This window comes from Rattus rattus, chromosome 7, assembly GCF_011064425.1.
Source record: "Rattus rattus isolate New Zealand chromosome 7, Rrattus_CSIRO_v1, whole genome shotgun sequence".
In the NCBI taxonomy this organism is placed as follows: domain Eukaryota; kingdom Metazoa; phylum Chordata; class Mammalia; order Rodentia; family Muridae; genus Rattus; species Rattus rattus.
Window position 1 is genome coordinate 54,818,443 of NC_046160.1, and position 16,885 is coordinate 54,835,327.

Below are 16,885 nucleotides of genomic sequence, written 5' to 3' on the forward strand. Positions count from 1 at the left end.
AAAATGTGAATTGACATGAAAATATTTTATCTCTTGTTGATTTTCAAATACACATTAAATGATCATTTATATGATATATGATCTGTTCCTTGAAACAAGTCCATTAAATCAGAGCTTTCACATGGTATCAGCGGGAAATTGTCCGTATTAAGATGAAGTTATCTATCCATTGCCCCAGAACAAATTGCTTCAATGCCTAACAGCTTAAGTCAACAGACATTGATGGCACACATTTCCTAAGGGCAGCCTTGGTGGGGACATTGGGGCAGGGTTGTTCTAGAAGTGCAGTCAAGCTGTTGCCCAGAGATACGGCTTCTCCAAACTTGGCTAGGTTGAAGGACAAGCCTCTGAGCTCAGTGCTGTGACTTGAGCAGTCTGAGTCCTTCCTCATGTCACTATCATTATAGGGCAGAAATGGCTCCCTGCACAGGAAGAATTGAGAAACTCAAGGTATGAGAAAGACACATTTACAACCAAATCCCAAAAATGGTATACTCATTCCTTTCCCATACTCTCTTGACCTCACAGATCAATCCTAGCCTAATGTGGGAAAGTATCCATTGAGATGTATATTCCAGGAGAGGTGGGGATTTAAGTAGTGTTTCTTTGAATAAAAATTTCCCCTCACAAACAAGATTAAAATAGAAAATGCCTTTTTGACTTTATGTATCAAAATCTGTCAATTTCTTTTAACTGTCAAGGGCACTTGCTTATCCCTTTGAATTCTATAATCATCAAATTGCTGAACTTCAAAATGATTTAAAGGAATTCTCTACTTCCTTCTTTTAAAAAAATCTTCTAGAATCAGTGCTTTCTGGAAGATCTTCTTTGAATTTTAAAATGACATAAATGGTAACATTTATCAATGAAAGATATGTCTACTTCCTTACATATAAATCCTTTTTCTTATAAGTATTTGTCTTTCATAACAATATATTAATAATTTTTATCCCTTAATATCTAAGCTATTCATCCGCCTTGTTTTCTGTTCTACTTTATACAGGGTCTTATGTAGCCCAGGCTTGCCTGGAACTTGCTATGGGTAGAGGACTCTTGCTCCCAGCTCATCCACCTCTAAGGACTAGGATTGCCAGACTGTATCACCTTTACCGATTTTTCCCTGTGTTTTTCAGTTCCGTTAAGTTATGTTACTATGGAACATAATTTTCTCAACTGTATCTTAGCTCACTTGAAATGCAAAGAAGATTGTGTCGTGTCATGGGTGCAAAGAATTCTATTGTGGCTTTATTACTGGGGATTTTGTTAAACAATTTGTCTTTCTTTTCTTCAAATAACAGAAACATCGCTGATCATATACTCTGATCTTTTTATCCTAGGTCTCCTAAAAACCCAGAGCAGAAAATCATTAAGAGAGTGATTGCTCTTGAAGGAGATATTATAAGGTAGGTGCCCAGACTACTGCTTTTTAACTTAAAAATCTAGGTTTCTAGACTTGTTTTTCAATGATTATTTGAAATTAAAGTAAAATACGCCTGGCAATCCAGAACTTCGGACACACTTCCCTTAGGCTTCATTTAGTGAATGTCAGGAACTGTTTCAGGACAGAAGGCACGCATGAGGTTACTGAGCACACCATTCTCCCTAAATTATAAAACATACGATGACTATCAATTAAACCAAGATTAACCACATATTCTGAGCATTAAATTACTACTTTCAGGTATCAATGATAGAACAATTATATTAATCAATATATGCATCAATATGCATTTTAGAAATTTTTGAGAACATTTCATTATTTAAGAATCCCAAACACAAACTTATAGGACTCCTTTATAACCACGGACATCAGGACAAGCTGGATAGGAATTGACGCACACATTTCTGGGTTAAAAATGAGTGTTGAAATTGCAGACAGCATTGAAATAATCAAAAGTTCGAGCAATAGATAGCAAAGTCTTCTTTATTGTACTTGCCGATCTAAACAATATTTGAGTATGGCAAGAAAGCCATTAGTGCACGATGCAGCTTATTCTGATTACCTGCTTTTGAAGTAAGGCGTAGCCAAGTGTACACAAAATAACGGACAAATGCTTCGAAAAATTATATTCAAGAAGTTTTCTGTTCCACCCAAAACTCCATCCTAAAAACTCTTGTGTTAATACTTACATAAACCAACAAAACTAAATGAAAAGAGTCCTGTCAGTTTTCAAGCAGAATTGAGATCAGCAGTGTAAAGATGTTCCGAGGGTCACTAGAGTCCCCAAGAGCCTTTGGGGGTTCTGTGAGAGCAAAACTACTTTCTTCATGGCCGAAGGATGTCATTTGTATTTTTGTTTTGTTTTACTTTACTGTTTTGCTATAGTTCATGAAGGATGGAGTTTTCCAGATATATGATATTGTGGTAGACTAAATAAAAAAGCAGTCACCACAGCCCAGCTATGCAGCTATGAAACAAAGGAGGAAGGACACAGAGCCAAGCTTTAATTCTAGTTTAAAGTCTTTTTCAAAAACCCTTTTGCTAATTAATTCCAAAAATAATCATCCTTTATTGCTTTGTGTCTTTAAGAGGAGAAGGATCCAGAAGGATCCATTTCTTTTTCTTCTTTCTGTCTGTCTTTCTGTCTTTCTGTCTGTCTTTCTGTCTGTCTTTCTGTCTTTCTGTCTGTCTTTCTGTCTTTCTGTCTGTCTTTCTGTCTGTCTTTCAGTCTGTCTTTCAGTCTTTCTTTCTTTCTTCCTTCCTTCTTTCCTTCCTTCCTTCCTTCCTTCCTTCCTTTCTTTCTTTCTTTCTTTCTGAAACCTTGGCACCTGGTTTTCTCAGTGCCCTAGACTTTAAACTAGTGAGAGAATACACACATACAGTGGTTTCTAAGAGCCTTCATAGGTGTTAAAGGGCCAGGCCACGAGATAATAAACCATTTCCTGATGAAGTTACTTATTTCCATTTGGGATCCCTTTCTTGCAAGTACATATCTGAAAATGCTTGTAGGAAGTTGCTCCTTTTAAGCCCTGGGGGTCATTAGCCTAGCATAGCCTTCCTTTGTGACAAGCAGGGGCTCTGATATGTGACATGCCCTTCCAGTCCTATTTTCCCTTGGCTATTACTGAATTTCCTAGGAGGCAAGCTAAAACCAAATGTGACTTTTCAACATTTGCTTTCTTGGAAAGAATTTGATATTTTCTAAAGAGTATTAACAAGCAAACAACCCCCTTTAGGTTTTAGTATATATACCATGAGTTTCAGTACTATTTTTAACTTAAAACTTGAGATAATCAGACAACTTCACAGAGGTGTGAACTCTTCAGAGGTCAAGTTCACTGCTAAAGGGTTAGCCCAGTATTCTATCTAGTGTTCTATTAGCTAAGTTGCCTCTGCTTATAAATGTCCCAAAATATATTCTATGGAGTTATCTGTTGTGGAGATATCTTGGAAAATAAAGGGAACAGTTACCAAGAATCAACTCCCTGAAGAATAGCAAGAGACTAACACTACGGCTTCTAGTTTCATTCAGTTGTACCCTGTATCCATATTGCTGTCTCCTGCCTTTTTTTTTTTCAGTTGACTTTTGTCCCATTATTTCCTGCTGCCTTCATTGGGTGTACCTCATGTCTCAATAATTTGATAGAAATCTCAGTTTTCTCTCTGAGGGACAGAGCTATGGTGTATCTATTAGATGGACTGCTGGTCAAGCTAATTTTGGGATAGATGACCTTTCCTGGTGTAGCTCCACAGTAGGGAGACAAAGTGACCTAGAAAGCATCACATAGTTAAAGCCAAGCTGTGGTAAGGAGTTTGTTGGTAGGAATGACAGGTACTAAGAGGGATCCCAGAACAGAGCATTGCAATTAGCGTCACTTTACCTTTTCAAGTCTCAGTTCAATAAACTTGTAATCTGTTGTCTTTAGTAGTGGCTCTGACTCTATTCCCTAAGGAAGATTAACTTTTTAAAGTTTTATTTTTAATTACAGAAATAGTTTGGCTTTATTGAATGGGAGATGCTATGAAGAACATCCTTGCTTATAAATACTACTTAATATTGTAAACTAAATAGGCTAAAATGGAAATAATAGTAGTCATAAAAGTATAAAGTTTGGGTTATTTTAATTTTTATTTTTGGGTCTAGCTCCCCTCCCGGGAAGCCTTTAAATTTTTTTTTTAATTTTAAAAGATATTATAAATATAAATAAGTCACAAACTGTCCTAGTTAGAGTTTCATTGCTATGACGAGACAATATGACCAAGGCAACTCTTACAAAAGAGAACAATAATTGGGACTGGCTTACAGTTTCAGAGGTAGTTCATTATCAGCATGACAGGAAACATAGCAGCATGCAGGCCGACTTGGTGCTAGAAGAGCCAAGAATTCTCCATCTTGATCTACAGGTAGCAGAAGGGGACTGTCTTCTGCAGACAGCCAGGAGGAGGCTCTCTTCCAAACTGAGTGTAGCTGGAGTAGTACGAGACCTCAAAGGCTACCTACACAGTGATACACTCCCTCCAACAAGGCCACATCTATTCCAACAAGGCCACACCTCCTAATGTGGCCAGTTCACATGGACCAAACATATTTAAACCACCACACGCCAAAATTAACTAGTCCCAAAAACTATATAGAAGGTTTTTATATGTGTTTTTCAATACTACTCAGAATTTACTTCTCAGAAGGCATTCATTTTTTACTCCCCTTTTAAAAAAATATTCTCCCTTCCCTCCCCAAAGTCTCTATCCCCCACCTCCCTTCTCTAGATGCACTCCCTCCCTCAGAAATGAACAGGCCTCCCAGTGACATCAACCAAACATGGCATAACAATACTACAAATAAGACCAGGCACATACCATCACAGCAAGGCTGGGCATGGCGGCCCAGTAGGAGAAGGGCTCCAGGAGTCAGCAAAAGAGTCAGAGACAGCATGGGACATTTATTTAAAAGTCAAAGAAATGTGAACTTTAAATTCCGAAGTTTAGACACTTCAATATAACTTTTGAAATTAATTTTAGATGATCTGGTTATATCTCATTTAACCAGTTCATGTACAGGTGTGTTCCCCCCTCTGCCCTGTGGTCTACATGAAACAATGCAGCTCAACACAGACTTTTATTCTAAAAACATGATTTTTGAGTTTGTGATTTGAAATAACGGATTTGCATGTTTCTTAATCATGAATTTTGTAAGTGGCATCATAGTACCTTAATTCTAAAAGGTTGGATGCTCTTGAAGAACCTTAATTCCATTAATTAAATCTTTGACATGGGTACTAGAGAGACATAGTGAACAAAAAGAGACATTTATCCTTCGTTTGCCTACATGCCTGTGGTTGGGGATGGACAGTGAGTCTACATATGCATGCATGAACACGTATAGGTAAGATAAGATATGGTGGGAAGTGGTGTTTAAAAGAGGTGCATTTTAGGTAAGGGATCCCCTGCAAACTTCTCTAAGGTTTGGAAGTTAAGGGAAGGAGACAGTGAATCGTAGTAGGCGGAGGAAAGATAATCAAACCAAAGAAATGGCCAATGCAAACCGGAGAAGGGTACCAATTAGGTGAGAGTTCAAGCTCTTGCAAGAAGCCTGCACACATAGAAAGAAAGTTGAGATGTCTTTAGAGGTTTGCAGAGCTCGGTGGGTCTAGGCAAGGGCTTCAGTTTTATTTTAGTAGATGGCCAGCCAGGTATTTTTAAAGAATTGCTGTTTGCTCTGTGCAAAAAGATTAACCACCAACAGTGAGACTCTGAAAACTACTCAGAATATTCTCTTGAAGTTCAGTCAAGCTTCTCACGAGAATAGTTAACGGTCTTTGTTTGTGGCATGTGTGATAACTGCTTTGATTTATTTCCAGTGACCCAGATAAAAGCAGTCACATTATTTATAATCCGCTGATTATGATTGATATTGACAAAGTAAAATATGGAGTTAGAAGTATTTCTTCAGCGAGTTCAGCCAATACCTGAGATTGGAAATGAGGAGACTTTGAGAGGTCTGGATTTTGTATCTTAACGTCGTCAACATTGGTTAAAACCACAGGGTGACTTTTTTTTTTATTTCTAATTTTTTTTTTTAGATTCTCTGAAGCTTTTAGTTAGGCAGGGCCTTACTTTCATAATGTTGACCCTGCTGTGTATGCTTATCTATGACAGTAACAGTGAGAAGCTAATGAAATTAACATCTAGACATACTTATTAGTTCCACCATAGCTATTTGCTTTTTAATGTGAATTTTTTATGACTCTCACAGAAACACTATTTTAGAAAAGCATAAAGCGAAGAAAAATCCCCCCACTGAACTAGAGCACATTGACCCGCATCAGCCACAATTAAAATGTCTGAAGCATCATCTCTGCATGTAGGGACAGCCGTTCATCTGTTTGACAGATCTCCCCTGGACAGGCAGCAGTGAGGCCTTGTGTCACGCTTCCTCTTTTAGAATCTGGGGTTCTTTCACGTAGGTAGCAATGTCAATGAAGGAGGAATATAGGTTCTTAGTCCCCATGCCAGGGTAGCCATATAACTTATCACCTAAACCGTGGCACTCTGGAGAGAGAGATTCGTATTAGTTATGCATTAGGCTCATCAACATAATCCGCAATCGCGAGAAAGACCATAACAAGCATAGGCCTGAGGAGTGACGTGTACTCTCCTGTATCATCCACTTCCTACACTTTGATTTTCTGTTGTTGCTGACCTTCCCTTTCAGATGTACCCTAAAAAGTCTCTCCCTATGCAGAGCAACTTCTAGGTTTCAGGAAGGAACAAGATGAAGGGGGCTGGGTCCTGCCCATACCATAGTCACTTCCTGCTGGACGATGCAGGGCCAGACGATCTGGAAACTGAATTGATATGGCAGAGCACTTGGAGGCAGGCATCCTGGGTCTTTTTGGTTTTTTTTTACTGAAAAAACATTTACATGATAATTGCTTTCTAAGTTGAAAGACTACATTAGAAAACATCAAAACACCCTCATTTATTAAAAATAACTCCAGTATTAACAAAATAAAAACCCACTGAATCACTAGAAATTAAGTGTTGTAAAGCCGCTGATAAAATGGACCGATGAAGAGATGGAAATTGATGTTGGCCCATCTCAGATTGTTGAGTCACACTGTATTCCAGCAAATGGTTAAGCACTATAAGACAGAATAGAAAATGGATTGAATTTTTTTCAGTAAAACTACACGATGCCGTCCAAATAACATCTTTGTGGTTGGTGTACCAGCTCAGAATAATAGAATCCTATGGCTGTCCATGAAGAACATATATTGGTTTACTATATTTTAGTATTTTTCTGTAAACTAAGAATTAGGGATGCCTTTGTTCCCAAAAGGAGGAATATATAAAAAGAAGCTTATGTTTAGGATAAAGCCTGGTGGATAAAACATTTTGGAGCATGCAGGCTAATAGATTTGTAATTCTCAATGTGATCAGGGTGGGTGGTTGCCGAGAGATCAGTGGGAGTTTATGCACTGCTCTTAGACACCTGAGCAGAAGGTTTGCAGAAAACTCCCAAGTCCGTTAGCCGGGTTGACATTGATCCATGAATTATTCTGCCATAACAATGACATGGTACATTCTAAATTAACACTAGGCTCTGACCAGTGACACTACTTAATGGATAAGGACTTGAATACTTAGGTTTCTTGGGCTTTTGTTAACCTAGTGTAGAAATGATTACTGCAGATGGGAAGTCTTTCTTACTTTTTTTCCTTACTAAAGCGTTAAAAATTTGTGGGCGATCCTTGCCTTTGTAGAATTATAGATGTAGGAGATTATTTCTATTGATACTCTTAAATCACTGCATAAAAATGAGGTTTCTAGTAAAGAATATATGAATATATGTTTTAGCAATCGACACTTCTAATCATGGCAGAGAGAGACGGAGAGAAAGGCAGAGAGACTGAGAAATGGGACTTTTATAATGCCATTACTTTTTATCTCAAAATTATTCCTATAATCTATATAGCAGTATAAGTATTGTTAGAGACATATAGCAAACATATCCGAGGTTTGGCCTTGAGAATGTGACACTTGCTGACACCCTTTAGATTTATTTGCCTTCTGATCTAATGACTGTGCTTCTTATTATGGTGGTGCTCCGCCTCCCCTGCCAGTGGTTTACCTAAAAAGTTTTGTATTGTGACACCTCCTGTGTCTTAAGAAAAGTTCTTCATAGTTAAACAGTCTTCACTTTTATTCATTTCTACCGAGCTGCCCATTCATTCATTCAGTGTGACAGGTAAGTGTGGGCATACAGAATGGATTCTGACCATCTTGATTTAGATTCCAAAAGTTCCTCTTGCTATGTTACCTTGACAAATTACCTAGTTCTATAAAACTAATTTTCCTCATCGTAAACCTGACATTATCAAATATTCCATAGAACCTCCTTGAAAGAAATCATGTGAAATAATTGATATAACATGACTAGCACAAAGCCCGGGACATAATATGTGTTTTTATAGGCCAGATTGTTATAATTGTTTTTAATGAGGGCCTTGTATTTATTGTTTTCCAGATGCTATTGAGTTTCTTTGTTAGAAATTGCCAAATGTCATAGGTAATTCTTACCCTTTGTAACATTCATAGTGAAGCAAGAGTAGCAACAGAAGAGATACAGTGTAACAAGAAAATTGTTACGGTGAAGATGTTCTAAAGGCTCTGGGGACTTTGTATGGGAGTGATATAGAGGGGTGGTATCTAGTGGGCCTGAGGAACTTGGCTATTTTGATCAAAACTGGTAAAAGTAGAAGGTGCAGAAAGATCTCAGTTTCCTTTTTAACCACAAAGTATTGCATGCTGGTTAAGGGAAGGGCAGATACTCCTGCAATGTATAAGACAAAAAGAGAACTCCCTCTTTTTCCCTTATTCCTAAGCATGCCCCTGACATATATATATATATATATATATATATATATATATATATATATATATATATACATGTTTATCTGTCTTTTTAATCCACATCTCATAGAAGAAGCTTGAACCTATGAGGGAAGTAGTGTGACTAGAGCTCCTTTTATGTTTTAAATATTTTACAGATACATTTGAGATTCTGAGACATTTTCTATGGGTATATTACACTAACATATCTGTGTTGCTATAATACACTAGTGTATCTCACATAACAAATTTTGTAATTATTTATTAAATAATGATCCTAGTAATAACATATATAAAATACCTATAAATATATCACTGGGTGACAGTGTTGTACAACCTAGATCAACTACTCAGAAAGTTAGGGGAAACAAAAGTAAAATGAATATTGAACAACCTCCTCATACTTGACATTGTTCTCACTGAGGTCATAGTTTTGTGTCACTGGCATCTTGTCCTTCTTAGGCTATCCATGAGGTGATGTGTCTGAGGTGTTTCAGAGAAGTATAATAACTTAATTACAAAACAGCTGTCCGATGAAAAGCCTCACATGCTGTGATGAGAGAGGATGTCCTCAATCACAGCTCCATGATTCAATTTAAGTCACAGTGATCAGTTTCTGACTTTTGATGCTCTTCTTGGGTATCCCTTATACTTCTCTCAGATTGGTTTTGGGATGTCACCCCTCCTTGTCTTCCCACTTGGACATACCAGGTGAAGTGTTCTGTGGAGAGAATGTTCACTAGTAGCAAGCATATCACATTCAGAGACAGATAGTTAACATTTGAACTCCTTGCCCTGCTGATCCAATTGCAGTTCTTAGTAGTAGGCCTTTCTAAGGATGTGAACTCCAAGTCAAATAGAAATACTGCCTTAGACTAGAGAATACTAACTTTTTGTACACTCCTTTGAACTAAATATTGATTTTTATTTTTCTTTTACCCACAGTAATGTAAGCTGTCAAATATTTTGAAAAGACATATAAGTGTAATTATCACTGTAGGATGCTCAAAAGATTGCCTTTTAAAATACTTTCTTGAAACAGAAGTTAAGAAAAAATATTTCAACCTGAATAATAGCTAAGGAACCGACAGCTCTTCTGACCTGGGCAACTCCTGTTAATCTTATTTAAGTTTATATTGACTGCTGTTCCTCCTTTGAAATGTTCAGAGGGAAGATTTAGATCAAGGAACGGATACCCATTCAAGATATTGATTGCGTTAATTATGAATGCTTTTAAATTTTTACAGTTTTATTTTTTGTGTACTAGGGACTTTTCAGTGACCCTACATAATGAAAGGTATATGTAGGTTACATATGGAGTTAGGACATGAAGAGGCCATTCCAGCTGTTTGCTTTACAAGTCGTACAACCTCAGCAGCCATTCACCTTGATAAGTCTGACTTGTTTATCTGCCCCTCTTTGGGACTGATCTGAAGACAGAATAGGATAATGTACCCATGTCTTGTTAATTTGAACATGCTGTAAGTTCAATTATCGTAAGCATTTTCTGTTTGACTTTTCCAAAGTTTAGTAGAATGCCTTCCTTGCTTGCCCCCTTTAAAAAATATCCAATTTTTGCCGTTAATATTGAAATGATTCATATACTGCCCCATATGTTATGAACATAGCACTGTTTTTAAAAAATCAAACACAAATTAGTATCTTATCATGGTGACACTCTTTTTTGTGTGATCATACCTTTTAAGTTGCTGAGTTTTCAGATAATAGTGTTGTCTGGGTATTCTTATCTCATGTAGCTGACATTTTGTTTTTTTTTTTTTTTTTTTTTTTTTTCTTTTTTTTATTAACTTGAGTATTTTTTATTTACATTTCGAGTGTTATTAACTTTCCCAGTTCACGGGCCAACGTCCCCCTAACCCCTCCCATTCCCCTTCTTTATGGGTGTTCCCTCCCCATCCTCCCCTCATTGCCGCCCTCCCCCAACAATCACGTTCACTAGGGGTTCAGTCTTAGCAGGACCCAGGGCTTCCCTTCCACTGGTGCTCTTACTAGGCTATTCATTGCTACCTATGAGGTCAGAGTCCAGGGTCAGTCCATGTATAGTCTTTTAGGTAGTGGCTTAGTCCCCTGGAAGCTCTGGTTGCTTGGCATTGTTGTTCATATGGGGTCTCGAGCCCCTTCAAGCTCTTCCAGTTCTTTCTCTGATTCCTTCAACGGGGGTCCCGTTCTCAGTTCAGTGGTTTGCTGCTGGCATTTGCCTCTGTGTTTGCTGTATTCTGGCTGTGTCTCTCAGGATCGATCTACATCCGGCTCCTGTCTGCCTGCACTTCTTTGCTTCATCCATCTTGTCTAATTGGGTGGCTGTATATGTGTGGGACACATGTGGGGCAGGCTCTGAATGGGTGTTCCTTCTGTCTCTGTTTTAATCTTTGTAGCTGACATTTTATAGTGTTCAATCAGCAACTAATTTCTCCCTTCCCCCAGCTCTAGGGAATCTCCATCCTATTCTCTACTTCTAAGGGTTTATCAATTTTAGTTAACTCATGTAGGTATAGTCATGTGATATTCATGTTTCTGGGATGAGCATGATGTTGTTGGCATGAAATACCTAAGGTTTATCCATATGGGTGGATATGTGGATGTGATAGTTTGTATTTGCTTGGCTAAGGAAGTGGCACTGTTAGAAGGTGTGACCCTATTGGAGTAGGTGTGGCCTTGTTGGAGTAGGTGTGTCATTGTGGGTGTAGACTTTAAGACCTTCTTCCTAGCTTCCTGGAAGCTAGTCTTCCACTAGCAGCCTTCAGATGAAGATGTAGAGCTCTCAGCTCCTCCTGCACCATACCTGCCTGGGTGCTGCCCTGCTCCCACCTTGATGATGATGGACTGAACCTCCGAACCTGTAAGCCAGCCCCAATTAAATGTTATTCTTTATAAGACTTGCCTTGGTCATAGTGTCTGTTCACAGTAGTAAAACCCCTAAGACAGTGGGATTCTCATCTCCTTAGGACTGAAAATAAAACCACATTTTTTTTTTATCTGTTCATCTATTGATGGATATTGAGATTTGTCGTACATTTCAGAACATTACATGGTCTTTGGAACTTCCAACATTGTGATGGTTATATTAGGTTGTCAACCTGATTACATCTAGAATTAAATAAAACCCAATTGTCTGGGCATACCTGTGTAGAAATTTTCTTAATTAAATGATTTGAAGTGGGAAGACCCAGTTTTAATTTTAATCTTTTGAGGTGAGAATTTCCACATTTAGTCTGGGCCATGCTTTCTACTAGCAAACTGTAGAAAGACATGGAAAGAGAAAGCTGGTACTTAGCCTTTTCCCCTCACTCTCGATTCACTTATATTAGAGCCTGCTTCTTTGGGATTCATGTTCCAATGTATATGGACGGTCAGCTGAGATACCCAGTCTCACAAGTAGTGGATTCTTGGACTCTCTGTTGGGAGACAGCCATTGTTGGACTACCTACATATACTGGGCATTCTAAACTATGTTGTATATAGTCTGTAAACCATGCTAATAAATCCCATACATATATTTACTCTGTCAGCTCTGTTCTGTTAAAGAACCCTAATTAATACATATGTAGACCAGGTTGTACATGAATTCACAGAAATTTGTGTGCCTCTGTCTTCCAATACTATGTTTTAAGGTATGAACTACCACACCCAGCAGGAAGAATATTGAATGAACATAATTAATAATCTTTCAAGCCTTATTTTAATTCTTTTAGGGAGGCATTACCTAGATCATTGTTTTTTTGTTTTCTGAGAAAACTTCATAATGTTTTCTGTAACAGCCATACCATTTCGTATTCCCAGTGACTAAAATCATCTTGAGAAAGAACAAAACTGAAGGCATCATATCTACTGATTTGCTATATATGGCACTGTTACAGTAATTAACATAATATGCTATGAGTTTATGTTATATATAGGAAATGACTGTCAGATGTTTTGGGTTTAAGAATGGGACTGAACAAAATTACTTGTTTGAAGAACTTTATTAAAAGAAAAGGCCTTCCGACTGCTAGAGTCACCATCAGGCTTTGAAGTAGAGAATGTTAGGAGAGATAGGTGGGAGAGCACTTTAAATCTCCTGGCTAGAAATTCCTTGAGAAAGTTCCTTAAAGTGACAAAGTAGATGTGGTGGTTTGAATATACTTGCCCTAGGGAGTGGCACTATTAGGAGGTGTAGCCTTGTAGGAGGAAGTGAGTCAGTGTACTGGTAGGCTTTGAGACCCTCCTCCTAGATGACTCGAAGACAGTCTGCTCCTGGCTTCCTTTGGATGAAGATGTAGGACTCTCAGTTCCTCCAGCACCATGCCTACCAGGATGTTGCCATGCTTCCTACCTTGATGATAATGAACTGAACCTCTGAACCTGTAAGCCAGTGCCAATTAAATGTTGTCCTATTCAGAACCTGCCCCACATGTGGCCCATATATATACAGCCACCAAACTAGATAAGATGGATGAAGCAAAGAAGTGCAGGCAGACAGGAACCGGATGTAGAGCTCTCCTGAGAGACACTGCCAAAGTACAGCAAACACATAGGCGAATGCCAGCAATATGTACAACAATGCCAAGCAACCAGAGCTTCCAGGGACTAAGTCACTACCTAAAGACTATACATGGACTGACCCTGGGCTCCAACCTCATAGGTAGCAATGAATATCCTAGTAAGAGCACCAGTGGAAGGGGAAGCCCTGGGTCCTGCCAAGACTGAACCTCCAGTAAACGGGATTGTTGATAGGAGGGCGGTAATGGGGGGAGATGGGGAGGGGAACACCCATAGAGAAGGGGAGAGGGAGGGGTTAGGGGGATGTTGGCCCGGGGAATAAGAATCGAAATGTAAATAAGAAATACTCAAGTTAATAAAGATGGGGAAAAAATGTCCTATATAAGAGTTGCCTATGTCGTGGTGTCTCTTCACAGCAATGGAAACCCATACTAAGACGGGAGGCAAGCTAACAGCCATGTACAATACGAGAGGAGTGTTAAAGGAAAATGATATGCCCTTTGTTTTCTCCTCAGAAATTTGGGAAATAAAAGGAATTTTCTTATTTTCTAGAGGTTCCCATACAGAACGTTAAAAATCTACACCGTGCTGTGGTTGGTGTTGTGCTCCTCTGCCTCAAGGCTACAAGATAGGTATATAGTCCTACTTAATGCTTACCCCTTGCCTCTTAGGCTAAACCAGACTAAATAATAAAGCAGGGCATAGAACTTCCTGCCAGACACTAAAGTCTATGGGGAGAGGTTAGCTGATTTCTGAGGACTGGAGGGAGGCGCTTGAGGGTCTGTGCTCTAGTAGCTTAGAGACAGGGGTACAGAAGAATACATAAGAATGGAAAACCTTTATTCTCAACTGATCTCTGAGGAGTGTCAAGAAGATCCAATAGAAAGGGACAGTGTCATTAACAGTGATATCCTGCAGAACATTGAAACTGGATCTTTGGTTTTTGTTTTTGTCCAATGATAGGATTTTTTTCTTTTTTTTCTTTATTCAAATCCACACAGCATAGTGTGGATTTTTAACTTTCTGTATGGGGACTGCTAGAAAATAAGAAAATTCCTCTTGTTTTCCAGGTTTCTGAGGAGAAAATAAAGGTTGTATCACTTTCCTCAGCAGCCCCTGCTCACCTCCTAGTCTCTCTCCCTTACATAGCTTCTGCCCCTATTCCATCCCCTTCTCCTTTGAGAAGCGGGGAGGTCCCTCTGGATATTCCTCTACCCTGGCATATCAAGTCTAGGCACATCCTCTTCCGCTGAGGCCAGACAAGGCAGCCCAGATAAGAGGAACAGAATCTCTATGCAGGCAACATAGTCATGGACAGCCCCTGCTTCAGTTGTTGGGGGACCCACATGAAGATCAAGCTATATTTCTGCTATATATGTTGCAGGAGGGGCTTATGTCTAGCCCAAGTATGTTCTTTGGTTGGTGGTTTAGTGTCTATGAGCCCCCAAGGGTCCAAGTTAGTTGACTCTGTTGGTCTTGTTGTGGAAACTAGCTCTTTTCTCATACCATACACAAAGGTCAACTTATAATGGTTTAGAACCAACAATAGGACTTACTGAGAAGGCATAGTAGAAAAGTTTGATGACATTAGTGTTGGCAATGACGTCATGAATATGATAAAAATCCTACATAAAATCACTTAAAACCTTCCATGTGAGTGCTCAAATACAGCCTATGACTAAGTATGGCTCTTGACCTGTCTTCCTGCTATAGCTTCATGTTTATAAAGAACTTTACTTTCTATTCTTTCTTATTTCTGTACCAGTGATCAACATATGTTTTATGAAAGGCCTGTTATTACATATTCTCAGCTGCATACACCATGCTCTCTGTAAAACATTGATTTCTGGTACTGTAACAAAAAAATTATATGAAAAAACTTTAAAACACCATGTCTGGAAACAGATGTAGATTTACATTTTGCCCATGAGCTAAAGTTTGCTGACCCTTGGTTTAGATTGTCCACGTTAACTAAATCAATAGGAAGCACGAAACATGCATCAAATTTGGCCAGTAGTTTAGAGGAAAACAGTGCATCCATTGGTGTTATATTGGCTGAGGCAGAGGGAGCATGTTGATTGCTGAAATGCTAGCAGCCATGGAGGCACAGCGAGACAAAATGGATCCTTGGTCTGAACTGAGCAAGAAGAATTATGCTTCAAGAACTCCACAAGGGTCCTTCAAATGGGGAGTAGCCACATGCTCAAATAAGAGAACACTAAACTTCATTTCTCAACTAGTTTCTTTTTAATGTAAAAGGAATAGACCTGCACACAAGCAACTTATATCCACTGCTATTTTTAGTTCTTTGTCCTTGAAATCTCGGTATCATTAATTAGAATGACAGCTATTGTTTGGTTGTTTGGGCTCAACCTGCCTGCACTGTGCCAAGCTAGCAGTACAGAAAGAGTTACTTCTTTAAAGGAACATAATTCTTCAATTTGTTTACATTTATGGAAAACATTCTGATATTGTCTAGCTTACTGGTAAAAAACCTATGCATGTCATAATGTCTTAATCTCAAATATTAATGATCCCCACATTCCAACTGTTCATTCTAAATTCGACACTATGTTAGCTGTTTTGTAAAATAAAAAGATATTTGTTGATAGAACTATTAGGTATAAAGTTAAGCCAAGAGTGCCCCTAGTTTTCTCCTTTAGAGTGATATTGTATGAGAGCCTCACTATTTCTCAGTGGAAAAACTAATATAAGGATTTGGTATTGGGCACCCTGGTGGTTGTGATTCAAATGAGAACTTTAGTGAAAAAGACTGATTTTATTACGATTATTATTAGGAGACTGACAGTTGTTAGTATTCTATTTAAGAAGAGTAAGTTGTATATTTGAGGTATGCTAACTAGCAAGCTATTAACTTTGTGCTCTGCTGCAGGACACCTGGGAACCCAGGAGTTTTTCTACTTTGTTTATTACGCAAATAAATTCTCCTCCCTGAGCATGCTGCAATACTCCGATTTTAATATGCAGGAGGAGCAGGCGGTAATAAATGCTCGCTCCCATGCTGCCTCACCTCTAGGTGCTTTGAGACTTCCAAAGAGCAGTTCTGGAGTCTGGATTTCAATTTTACACACATCAAAAAGTAAATGACTATTTAATCTTTTACTATAACATGAAGAGGAGCAAGTAATACATTCTGGAATGGAGTTTAGTAGGATGGAAAGGCAAAACTGAAAGATTTTCTATTTGAGATGAAAGTGTAATGAGCAGCTAGCTTTACCAAAGCATGGGGTATGACAATAGAAGAGGGAAGAATGAACAGATTAGAAGTTGGTCTGTGCATGGGAAAGTAAGGTGACCTTTAATGGAATTCCGGGGCCGTCTTTGGGGGATTATGTAAATTAAGCTTCTGAATCGGATAGAATACAACTATCATTAAAATCAAGAGAATGCTTGCTACATGATGGAAATTGAAATGAACCCTAAATTGATGTTTCAGCCCCAGTATCCTCTCAAGGCTTTCAAAAAAAAAAATAATGCTTTTCTTTATTATTAAAGCCTGCAATGTCCTTAACAATAAAGTGGAAAGAAATC

At 38.5% G+C, this 16,885-nt stretch overlaps 1 protein-coding gene across 2 annotated transcripts in view; it reads left to right on the forward strand.

The window, feature by feature from the left end:
- The window catches only part of Immp2l (inner mitochondrial membrane peptidase subunit 2), a 911,968-nt gene that overhangs the window by 612,830 nt on the left and 282,253 nt on the right, over positions 1 to 16,885 (forward strand). For both annotated transcript variants that reach the window (XM_032907674.1, XM_032907673.1), the window contains exon 4: positions 1,338 to 1,403. In XM_032907674.1, coding sequence (XP_032763565.1) covers positions 1,338 to 1,403 — 66 coding nt within the window. The remainder of the gene's footprint in view (positions 1 to 1,337; positions 1,404 to 16,885) is intronic.